Source organism: Propithecus coquereli, unplaced genomic scaffold (assembly GCF_000956105.1).
Source record: "Propithecus coquereli isolate 6110/MARCELLA unplaced genomic scaffold, Pcoq_1.0 Scaffold146, whole genome shotgun sequence".
NCBI classification, from domain to species: domain Eukaryota; kingdom Metazoa; phylum Chordata; class Mammalia; order Primates; family Indriidae; genus Propithecus; species Propithecus coquereli.
The window spans coordinates 2,290,375-2,303,142 of record NW_012138969.1 but is presented as its reverse complement, the minus strand read 5'-3'; the positions used below and the strand labels follow the sequence as shown (position 1 = coordinate 2,303,142).

At 43.4% G+C, this 12,768-nt stretch overlaps 1 protein-coding gene across 1 annotated transcript in view; it reads left to right on the top strand.

The window, feature by feature from the left end:
* Positions 1 to 12,768, top strand: part of RGL1 (ral guanine nucleotide dissociation stimulator-like 1) — a 138,779-nt gene that overhangs the window by 119,239 nt on the left and 6,772 nt on the right. Inside the window, exons 15-16 of the mRNA XM_012639986.1 lie at positions 5,089 to 5,275; positions 9,090 to 9,344. Of these exons, the coding sequence (XP_012495440.1) occupies positions 5,089 to 5,275; positions 9,090 to 9,344 (442 nt within the window). The remainder of the gene's footprint in view (positions 1 to 5,088; positions 5,276 to 9,089; positions 9,345 to 12,768) is intronic.

Below are 12,768 nucleotides of genomic sequence, written 5' to 3'. Positions count from 1 at the left end.
CCTGAGAATAGGAACCTTGTCCGTCGTGTTCATGGCTGTCTGCCCCGCTGAGTGCCAGGCACACGAGTGCCCTCGTCGCTTACTTCTTAATACCTGTTTCCCTTCGAGTAAAATCCAGAGTCCTCACAATGCCCCACAAGGCCCTTCAGGATCTGCAGCCTGTGCCCTCCCATACCTTCCGGTATCATGCCTGTCTACCCTCATCTTTCCCTGCTCACTCTGCTCTTTGCACCGCAGTCACCCACAGCTCCCTGAACGTATAAGACACGCTCGTTTTTATTTGCTTTTTCTTCTGCTTGGCACACTCTTCCCCCAGGTAGCCACGTGGCTCACTGTCTCACTCTCTTCAGATAGGTGAAGGAATGTCGCCTTCTCCATGAGCCTTCCCTGACCGCCCTTTTTAATACTATAACCTGCCCACCTTACCTGCCCTTGGCGCCCTCTCTCACCTTCTCCTCCTTTGGATTTTTCCGTCACATTTGCCTCCATCTGACATACTGTAAGCTCTACGTGTCTGTATCATCTAGAATGCAAACTCCGTGAAGGCAGGCATTTATGTCTGTTGCATTCGTTGCTGTATCCCCAGAACCTAGAATGGTACCTGGCACCATTATATGATTAATAAATATTTATTGCATGAATAAATTGAGCCACGAGCCAGGGCTGTTCTAGGGGCAGTGCGTGTATTTCTCATCCAATCCACAAAGCAAACTAAGAGAGAGGTCTTACTCTTACAGCCATTCTATAGACGAGGAAAGGGAAGCCCAGACAAGGTAGATGTAACATGCTAGAACCGGAGGATCTGGATTCAAGATGTGACTCTAAAGCCAAGTTTATAACCTCTTTACCATATTGCCTCTTGGAAGAAAACTTTCTGAAGGAAGAGAGCAAGGAATGATGCAATGGGAGTTAAAAAGTGGAGGAGGGGAGAAGAGGAGGGAGGGAAGGAAGGGAAAGAGAGACTGTTAGTTTAATTAGACCCTGTGCTTCGATTGTAGCAATTTTTGTAGTATAACCTAGTTTCTGCCACGAAGTTGATTTCTTAGACATTTGACTTTTAAAGACATTAGATTAATGACTCTAATGAGGGTGAGGAAGTTAGTTCAAAGAAATAGGGATTATAATTTAATAAATTTGATCTTCTCTTTCCCAGACCTGTACCTGGGTCTGATCTTTTGGGGGTTGTAACCTGCGCTGGCCAGGGACAAGCAAGGACAGTGCTTAGGGAACATTGGACAGATTTTCATGGCAGGGTGGGCTGGGGCCACAATGACCTGACAGACCCCAGCTCCACCAGTTACTTGCTGTGTGAACTTTCTGTTTCATCTTTTGGGAGATGAGGATAATAATGTCCACCTTAGTGGCTTTTTGTAAAGCTCCTAAAACAGTGCCTAACTCTCAATGGGTGCCTGAAAAGCTACCATTATTTTTTTATGGAACAAATAAGTTAATCTTTTCAAGGTTTGTTGTTGTTGTCAGGATTCTCACCATTTTTATGGGTATCGCTACTTCCCAGCAATGCCTTGCCACCTCTCAGTGAGTCACACTGAGACACAGAGGCAGCGATGGCCCATGACCTTGAGTGGTCGTATTCCCAGTCTAACGCATGGAGCCCCATGTTGGGCACGGATGGCGTGATTTCCTACTCAGGCTGCTACCCGATAGCAGGTGATAGGAGGCATCGAGGATTAGGTTGGAACACGTGGTTTTGTAGAAAGCATATGGAAGGGAGTCCCGATGGGAGTCTCGCTAAACCTCTCTTCTTTATTCAGATGCCTGCCCTGGCCCTTCCGAACACTAGATTTATGAGCTTTTATATTCGCCACTTGAGGGCAGTTTTCCATAGTGCCTTGCTGTCTTTTCATCTCTACAGCTGTGGGGGAGAATGAACTCTCTTTTGAGATAACCCGAGGGCCCTGACCAAGCCTTGTCAGCTGGTACGACTGGCCCGTGCAGAGGGACTCAGGCTCCCTGACAGATGCGTCCAGGAATGCAGGGCATCCTGCTGCTCTGTCCGCTCTGCTAAGTGAGGCAAAAGAAAGAATTGGGAGTTTCTGGACCCTCTACGGCAGTTGGAGGTCCTTAAGGGGAAAAATGTCTCAGTGCAGGCTCTTAATCCTAAGTGCCACTGTCTTTGTCCTCTTGCCTTCTCCCCGTCCTCTATGCTACTGCTTCTCTGCTACTCCTCTCCAGCCCGGGGGTTGTACGTCCTGTGTCAGGTGCTCTGGCACCCCTGGGTCCTCTGTCTCCCATGACAAGGCAAGTGCACACCGTCTGTGAGGACATTTACTGCGGAGACCAGGGGCAGCAGAACTGCGAGGGTGCAGTGCCCTGCACAACGTGTGGTAGGCACTCGATGCCACTCTCTTATTAGTAAGATCTTGCCGGGATGCTTGAGTTTAACCCTTGGTATCCGCAGTTGAGTTCATCCGAACATTTATTATGAAAGCAGGTCATATGTGCACCATCTTGTTTCTTATATATACAGAGGTATTTGCATAGCATTATTTTGCAAAAGAATTTATGATCTTCTTAGCATGTTTACAAAGCTGGGAAATGCATATTTGCTGTCCCTGCATTTAATGGTCCATCATTCCAAGAGGTTGGAGAAAGCTTTGCACCCTTAGGGGAAGAGGTGCCTAGTTTGAAGGTTGGAGATGCCCAGTATTGAGCCACAATGAACCTTTACAAAGCAGAATGACCACATTGAATTGTAGAAATGGAAGAACATTTAGTCTTTGAACAGTTTAGTTCTAAGCTAGAGACTCTCAAATAATGGACAGGAGATCACTAATTCACAGCCTTCAAAGATCCACCTTGGAATTCATGGAGCAGTAAGGCAGTGGCATTATTTTTTATTTTTTCTTCTGTGAATTGTGATCAGAGTTTAGCTTCTACCCTTGGAGACCCTATAGTGCTTGGGGGTCCATGAAAGGAAGAGACATGAAAAATGGCTGGAGGTGGCGGGGTGGGGTGGGTTTGAGGCAGATTTGAGGTCTTGGAATTTAAGCTTATAATTTCTAAAATATTTAATAAAAAAATCACATCCTCATTGTTTCTATTATTGTTGTTTTATGTAGTTGATGCTTATTTGGGTACAGCCCCATTTGCTAGTTTCTTTGCAGGCCATTCCTTCCTGTGTCTCTACTCCCTTCCTCCTTTCACTCCTTTCAGTGTCGTCTGTTAGTAGTAAACCCTCTCAGTCTTTGTCTGAGAAAGTCTCTATTTTGCCTTCCCTCTTGGAATTATGTTAGATGAGTGTAAAAGTCAAGGATGACTATTACTTTCATTCAGCACTTTGAAGATATTTATTCAGTGTCTTCTGACTTCTGTGGTTGCTTTTGAGGTATCTGGTGTCTGCCTAATTACTATTTTCCTGTATTATGTTCTCCACCCCTCTTGCTTTTTGAGAACTTCTTTTGTCTTTGGTCTGTCTTCAGTTTAAGTGGGGGTTTAGTCTGATTCATCCTATTCAGCATATGGTTCCTGGACTGTAGGATTCTTGAAGTTCCTCAGTTCTCAGCCACTGTCTCTTCCATCCTCTCGGTGTCTTCTTCTGGAACTCCTCTTACACACATGCAGGGCTTTCTTATTGCTTTCTCTGTATCTTTTAATCTTTCTTTCCATATCTTTTTCTTTTGATGCTGATTTTTGAGGATTTTCATCAGATCTATTCTAGAATAGATCTATTCTAATTCTTTAACAGCCATTTAATCCTTCCACCAAGTTTTTAATTTAGTCACTGTATTTTCCACTTAGAAGTGAAATGTTTTTCAAATTATCTTTTTGTTTTTTTGTCAGCGTGCCTTGCTCTAAACTCCTGTCTTCAGTTTCTTCTCTTATGTCTTTGATATTTTTAAACATATTTATTTTATAGCTTGGCCTGTGGTAGACATGCAAATATTTATTGAATGAATGAATGAATGATCAGTTTCTTTCCAACAGTTCTCAGATCTGAAGTTCTCAGGAGTCTAAATCTGTTCCTCTTGACGCTCTCTTTGATGGAATATTTCCTTGAGAGTATTTTGTAATTGCGTATTGTGAGCTTATCTTTATCAGGGAATTCTCTGAAACCTGAGTTGAAGGTATATCCCTTCAGAAAGATTTCTTTTCTTTTTTTTTAAATCTAGTTCTCCCAGGGGTATCACTGGCCTGAAAGTTCCTAACTCCTAGACCACATAAGGAGCAGCCTGTAGCAAGGCACAGGCCAAGCTCACGTATGATTTAAAGGCAGACATTTTTCTTTCTTCCACACTCAGGCCATGATAGACAGGCTTCTCTGTTGTCTTCTTATGCCAGTAGGAAGATATTTTTCAAACCCATTTTCTTACTAAGAGTGTAGCCCTTTGAGGGCAGGTCCTGGCTCTGTATAAGGAGTTTTGCTTCCAACTCTCCACCTTTCATAAGCAGAAGCCCTCATTTTTGGGCCCTATGTATGTGTTAAAACCCATGACCCTATTTTGCCAAGATTGGCATTTCCTACCTCCCCAACTAGAGCAGCTGCAGAATGAACTCACATACTTCTGGTTTTCAGTTCCTTCTTCATTTATGGCCTGTAGCGAATTCCCTTACTATCTTGCAAGCTCAACTAAAAAGAATTTTTAATATTTCTTACGTAGTTGTTTTACAGATGAGGGGTTTACGTTATTGTAGTTTACCAAATTGTTGGAAATAGAAATGTTCTTCCTTGGTTTCTTATCCAAAGCAGTGCCAGCCTGTTTTTAAGCCCGTGAAGTTAAATGTATGGTATGAAGTGACGGGTATGGTGGATGGTATTTCAATCCTGCCGAAGTGGTCCATAGACTGTTAAAAGATGGAGGACCATCGACTTAGAAAGACCTCAGTTTGATGCAGCCTTTCAGTCAGCTAAATAATCTGTGTGTTCTTTGAAGTTGGAAGTAACCTATTGGGACAGGACGTTTACTATTATTTGTTAGCAACTTTATAACAAATGGTTTCCTAAAATAATGATGACAGAGCACAAAAGATTGAGAAAACATCAAGGGCTTAATCAACACAAAATATTTGCTTAATCATGGATTCCGGTTTTGGTAACAGCCTGAATGCTTGGGGTTCTGTTTTCTGCAGACTATTTCTGGGATCTGACATTATCACCAGTAACACTCCCGCCAAAGAGCAGCCCAAGTCCACCGCCAGTGGGAGCTCTGGCGAAAGCATGGACTCTGTCAGCGTGTCATCCTGCGAGTCGAACCACTCGGAGGCTGAGGAGGGCTCTGTTACTCCCATGGACACCCCTGATGAGCCTCAGAAAAAGGTATAATTCCTAATTCCTTTGCATAATTTCTAATGCAGGCATGTGACAGGGCATTTGCTACATAAGAAACGTCTGCTTTTATTACTCTACGGTATTTTGAAAGTCGTGTTTTTAAGAGGTGTCAAAAGCAGAGTTCAATTTGGGGATACATCCCTTATAGAAACAGGTATAAAAGCAGTAAGCATGTTTGTTTATTCATTTGGCCTTTGAAATACTGTTTTAAACCCACATCTGAAGGCACTGAAGGAGAAGTAGGGTTACTTGGAAGGAGCAAAAAGTCAAGGGTGGAGATATGTCAGCTTCTCGGCGTCATACTTGTCTTAGCCAAGCCTTTACCACAATAGTAAATCACGCCAAAACTCAGTGACTTAAAATAACCACCCCTTTGTCTAGGCCAAGGATTTGGTCCAAGTCTACTCCACCTGCCTCTCATTCTTTTTAGAGTAATGGGCTACCCAGGACATGCCGCTGGCTTGCTAAGACAGGTAAGCGCGAGGGCAAGCCCAAGCCCAAAGCACTTACCAAGCCTCTACTTGTCAGATCTACCAACATTCCATTGCAATTCTAAATCAATCGTGTGGCCAAATCCCACATAAGTAAATGGGGCAGGGAAATGTGCTCCGTTTTTAGTGGGAGGAGCTGTGCAATCACAGGGCAGAGGGCATGGATGCAGGGGAGGATGGGGGATTGGTAACAATGATACAATCTGTGATGTCTGAAAGGAAGGAAAGTGATGAGAAGTGATAAAGGAATTCCCATAGAGAGTTTCTATTTTACATGACTACATAAATAACATTTTTTAAAAACCTAAATACCAATCTTAATCTTCTAAACACATCTGCTTTAGTCCACTGGTCGAGGAGCTTGGTTCAGGGACACCAACTTTGGCATGTCTAGAATTTGCACCCTGTTGGAGGGTTTTCTGGCTCACCAGACTTGCTTCATAGTGACTTCTGGCCCCTTGGCTTACGCTTGGGTCAGTGAGGTAGGGTGTTGGTAACAGTTCCATCATTGGGTTTGTATCAGCTGCTCCGGGAGGGGACCTATGTGTTGCTTCATGTGGAGTTATTTAAATAACAGTGGCAATCTGGGAACCCTCAACTGACTTTTTCACAAAGTAGCCAATCCGGGAAGAGCATGATATGCAGCACTCATCGAACTGAGATGACTCAGATGCTTCTCCAGTTGGATTTCTCACCCCTCTGCTTTGAAATCCAGGGAGTACAATCCTTCATCCTCCAGATGTTGAAGGGAAAGCTCTGCAAACACCAGGGTGGCTGTTCTCTCCAAAGGCGTGTTTCCTAGACGGGGGATGTCATCCTTCTCTGTGACTTGACATACAACATTTTAGATTTGTCAAAATCTAGAATACAGTCTCATCATTTATTTTCTCGCAGCTTCTTCGGCTTTGTAGGCCCCATTTCTGATGATGGGCATCGTAGGAAAGTGACGACTGAGCATTGCCCACATCTCTGTGGGATTCTCTCTGTCTCTCCGGGAAGGAGAGGGAGTCACATTCACAGATGGTGGTGCGGGGAACGTGCACCGGTCCGGATCATCCCTTTTAAACCACGCCGAAGCCCAGCATGCTGTCCTGTGCACACCCTTGGCTTCATCGCTTGTCACACTGGCTCTTTAGTTTCTTGCATAAGTCACAGCTTTTTATTCTTTGGACGAACCTTTCTCAGAGTCATACGTGTCCGTGGATTTATAAATGCGTGGCTGACTGGGATGCAAGTGGTTCCTGGGCTGCAGCTTTCCTGCCTGTTAACTGCAAAGGCCCTTAGTTCTGCTCGGTGCAGAGCCGGACCAGGCTGACCCCTGCAGTCCCTTCCTGCTCTGAGACCCTGTGACAGTCACTGTCTCCAGCAGCCCCCCGGACTGTCACCCTTCCTTTCCCATAGACTGCACCGTGAGGTCACTCTTCTTCAAGGTGAAGGATAATTTGATTTGCATTCCTTTCTCCTTCCCCTGATCGTGATTTCTGGACGTGGATTTTCACACTCCTCACTCCTTAAATTCTCAATAAGAATGTGGGGGCTCATCAGCTAGTCTGTTTAGAGCTGCCATAAGCCACGCATCCTCCAAGCTTCATCTTAATCATAAATATCACCTGAATCACGGAAAACCAAAGGAAAAGAGTTTAGATAGAGGATAATGAAGGTGAAAAATTAAACCAAAAATTGGAAAATGGACCGTCTTAGCTAATACATATGCAAGCAAAGTTATGCTATTAAAATTATCCCTCATTAGTTAAGCCCACAAATTGAGCCACTAAGTTGATTCACTTGGTAACATAAGGGGGGAAAGCAAACCCACACAAAAAACGTTAAGTAAACCATATTTTGTTAGAGTCACAGTTAGACTCTTACCTATCAGAACTGTTACATCCTCTTGCTGGCTCTCGTTAAACTACCCATGCGGTAGACTTTAATGTATAGTTACGCTGTTGAAAGAAGACGTCCACAATAACTACGATAGACTCCATTTCACTCAGAAGCCTGATAATCAGAAAGCTAAACTTCCGTATTCTGTTTCCATGGAACGACAGACAAATACGAAAGAAATTAATAAGTTGTTTGTTTTTTAAGTGACTTCCAGAATCTTTTATAGAATTAATATGGTGATATGGTGTAATTTAGCTTAATTCATTCCAAGAAATTATTTGTAATTTTCTGCAAGAATTGATATTTAAAATGATTCAGTTTAATGATTTTTGCGGAGGGAATACCTCCTAGTGAGTTTTAAATATCCTCTTTCTTTGGAAATTGGTGTTGTATGTATGATAAATGTATAGTTAATAAAAAAAGCACCTTAATTGTAGTACCACGTTCCTTAATTGTCCTTGATGTACAACATGAAAATGTGTGCAATTGATTCTAGTAGCAAATGTGGGAATTGGTAGAACTGCTCAAAGGCCGTGTTTCTTTGAGCGAGTCACTTTATTTCTTTGAACCTTACTCTTCTCATCTTTATGATGTGAGATTAAAATGAGATGAGGTATATGAAAGCTCATCACAAACCTCGCAGTGGTAAACACAGCAAGGTAGTGGCATAATACATTAGTGTACTGTGTTACTGTCTGTCAACAGCAGACTGAGCCTTGGCTACATGCTTGCCCTGTGAGTTTTGTGGGGATTGGGGAACTTGGGTGCTGGTCCTGGGGGTGCTGTCAACTATCTATGTGAACCTGGAGCCCCAGTCTTCTCTTTGGGTCTCAGGTTCCTGAGCAATCGAACGGGGACAGGGACAGGTGATCTCCAAGGGCCTTTCCTGCACTAACGTTCCATGCAGAGCTGTATAATCTGTGGTCCTTATCTTAAAAACTTCTGAAAATACAGATATTTCTTTCCTCCTACAAAATCTGATTGCAAAGTGGAGTTGGGATAGAATTATCTGTGGGCAGAACAATATTGAGCACCGTGCAGGCTCAAGACTGGGACGGAATGAACTGTTGGTGAGGCTTTCCGCCCGCCCTGTAAGCTTTCCACTTGGGGAGCGTATGTGGCCTCCAGTTTCTGGTGTCTGCTGCCACCTGCTGGTTAACTTCCATAAGAACAGCTAAAAACTAGGGAACCACCTTCCCTTGCACGGGTATAGAGTGATTAGGTCACACTGAGCCACTGATAGGCATCTGCCACTGGGTGTGGGGGGTGTTTACACCAGGGACAAGATACATATGTGCTGTGGGCTGTTGTAGAGGAAATAACTGAAGTCATTGGTCTTGATCTCTACCTCTGCTTTGAAAATCGTAAAGCACACTGTTGGCCAAGGTTCTAATCTGTTTTCTTCTGGGGTGTGTTCACTCTTCCAGCTCTCTGAGTCCTCCTCATCATGTTCCTCTATCCATTCCATGGACACCAGTTCCTCAGGGATGTCGTCCTTAATCAACCCCCTCTCCTCCCCTCCGTCCTGTAACAACAACCCTAAAATCCACAAGCGCTCCGTCTCTGTGACGTCCATTACCTCGACTGTGCTGCCTCCCGTTTACAACCAGCAGAATGAAGACACCTGCATAATCCGCATCAGTGTAGAAGACAACAACGGCAACATGTACAAGAGCATCATGGTAAGGAGTGGCTTTTCCGTCTGGACTGTGTCTGTGCCTGCCAGCCACGCAGACTCACTCCCCTAATTATGTACAAGATCAGCACACAGATATATGCATTCACAAAATAAATATGTATAAATACTGAGTCTCCCTGAGTATAGGTTAATGGTGTATTTATGTAAAAATATATATCCCAACAGTACATACAGGATATAATTTTGATATGTCAAAAAATGCTAAAACGTTCATTTAGATCAATGTCACCCTTTTCAAAATTATCAGTTTTTTTTAAAAGGTGATTTAGATTTATTCAACAAATAGTCAATAATATATGTATTCACTAAAAATAATTAAATAAATACCTACAGACAAAATTATCAATTTTGGCGATCGTATGGAAGTATTCCAGGGAAGAGGCCACTGCTTCACACCTTCTTGGAAGTCTCCCTGTGGAATTCTGTGTCTGGATTTATAATTGAATTTCCAGGCATTCTTAGCAGTGTACTCCCTGGTAGCAAATTTTTGTCCTTTAGTCATTTGGCTCGAACCTAGTTAATAAAGTAGATGATCAAGCTGGAAGTACAGTTTGGGTCAACAAGAAACTATGCTTATAAAATGAGACTGACCTTTTTGAGCTTCTTGTAAAAACTGTGTGTTTCTGAGGACAATCCCAACATTTTAATAATGGCTGCCTTTTTAGAATACATACAGAGCCTCTCCTGGCAATGGCCTTGAGTGTATAAAGTCTGGTATATTTATTACAAGAATAGACTCCTTTGTTTATAGGAGATCATAAATTGAAAATAAGATTCTCCTTTGCAGCAGAATCCCACAGCTAATTCCACATCTCTCCTCATCTTCATCACTCACCTCTTTGAGGGTGCGGTGGGTGTTTGCAAGCTCAGGTCTGAGTATGACATAAGTGGTATGGAGGCCCTGTCTTTTAATATTTCAAAGAAAAGTTTTGCTAAAGCATTCATTGAATCAATGAAACACGGACATTTATTGTGTACTGGTCATTGGACCAGGCTTTGGGGGTAGGAGATGAATGAGACATTTCTGTCTTTGAGGAACTTACTATCAAAAAAGGAGCTCACAAAGCGTTATTCAAAATGTACCAAATCCTCTAATAGAGGCCAGACCAGATTGTAAAGGGCCTCATGGCCCACACAAAGGAGTTTGTGTTAATCCTACAGGCCATAAGGTCTTATTGAAGGCTTTTAAGTAGCAGTCAGATTTGCTCAGCAGAAAAGTAACTGGCCTTGTGGACGCTTGTTGCTGGAGTGTGGGGGTAGACTGGAGGCGGGGAAGCGAGTTAGGAAGTTGCTGTCGTATTCTGCGTAGGAGGTGCTAGGGGCTTGAATGATGGTCATGTGGCTGGAGATGATAGGCATTTCCAAAAGCTCTTTATGAGGTAAGATTGTAGAATCCATTCTTTAGTCATCAACCTTTTGGTTACTGTTGTGGAGGATGAGGAAGAGGGAGGACCAGAGGATGTCCAGGCAGCGTGGTGGTTAGTGGGTGCGTCAAGTGAGATATAAGGGAGGTGGTTTTGAGGGCATTTAAATTGGAGGTAGCAGTAGGACATCCAGATGGCATTGTCTAAGGAAATGTCAGGAACGTGGGCTGGCGCCAGGCTGGTGCTGGGGTCCAACACTGGGAGTCATCCAGCCCCACAGGGTCAATACGGTCTTGGGGGAGCGTGTGTAGGCTGCGCAGAGCTCAGGTGGTGGTGAGCAAGGGGCTGATCAGGGAGCACCAGCGGAGGAGGAGAACCACAGGACAGCCAAGGTCATCAGTGTTTGTATCATATTTTCAGCATGGTTTGTTCACACGGCTTCTCTTACATATGCCAGCCAGAGAGGAGTTCCACCTATGTAACTCTACGCTGTCTCTGAATCATAGCGTGGACTGTTAGCTTCGGGACATGCCTGGTCAGCACGTGCTCTGCTCTGTCTGGGGAGAACTGGGAGTGTTGAGGTGTTTCACGATCCCCTGCTGCCCTGCAGGAGGAGGCTTGGGTTGTGTGTGCTGAGTGTTGGGAGGGTAGCTGACAGATGATGCCCCCAGATTCCTCTTTCCCCAGCACGTGGGCCGCCTTTGCAAGAGTAACATCATCTGCCAACCTCTTCCTGTGGCCTTTGTATGGCACAAGTGATGCCACTCACCTTCCATAAAAATCCCCCCAGACCATCTCACAGGCCTACTCTGGACAGATGACACGCTGGTCTAGGAGCGTCCTTCACATTAGTAGCCTTCTAAAGAGAAGCTTGAGTCCACAGGAGTGCCCTTTCCGAAAGTTATTACACATATGCTGCTGACCAGAGGATGGAAATAATTCAATCCAAATTTAGCCTAGATTAGCAGTTCTCAAACTTTTTAGTCTCAGGACCCCTTTCTGCTCTGAAAAAGTATTGAGTATTCCAAAGAGCATTAGGCTGTGTAGGTTGAATTTAACACATTTGATACTAAACTGAGAAATTTTCAAAATATTTATTCATTGAAAATAAAGAACACATTGCATATTAATGTAAATTATATTTTTTAATGAAAAAGATATATTTTTTCTTAAAATTATTGAGTGAGAAGAATAGCATTGTTTTACATTTTTGCAAATCTTCTTCTGGAATGTTTGTTGAGGTATATTGTTTTGGTTGAAGTAGATGATGAAAATCCAGTTATACACAGATAAGGAATTAGAAAAGGGAGGAATGTTTTAATGCCTTTTCAGATAATTGTAGATATTCCTCTTTGGGGATCAAGATTTAATAAAATTAGTAATTTTTACTGCTTCATCAAGGACATTTGAAATTGAAACTGGCTTTCCTTTCTTTTGGTTTTGTTTTTACTCTGAGTACGGTATATGGAAGGACACAATGACTCCTAGTATAGTTAGGTACCGCTGCATTGATTTGCGCTAAGGTGCCAACAATTTAATCCACCATTGCTTGTTCAATGACAATGCAAATGTCAACAAAAGTGAAAAGACAAACAATACCTTAGTATTGTTATGAAAATAATTTGGATTGTATGGATCCCCTTACAGATTGCAGGTACCCCAGGGGCCGTGGATTGCACTTCTGCTGGCCAGAGGACTTGCTTTGCCAGGAGCAGCTAGTGTCCCCCGAGTCCAGGTCCTTCAGTAGAAAGTAGGAGGAGCAACACTTCAACCCTTGTGGACTCATCTCCTCGGTGACCATGGAGAAATGTCTCCTACCACCATGCCCATAACTCTTTCTAAATGATCTTTTCTCTGTTATGTCAATCACAGAGTCAGTCTCCCGAGATCCCGTCAATAGGGAATGCAATATTTATGGTCACAGGCAGGTACAGGAAGGTGACACCCACGTACCATTCAGTACAGTAGCCACTAGCCACGTGTGGCAGTTGAGCATTTGAAGTGGGAATAGTCCAAATTAAGATGAGCTGTGAGTGTAAAATA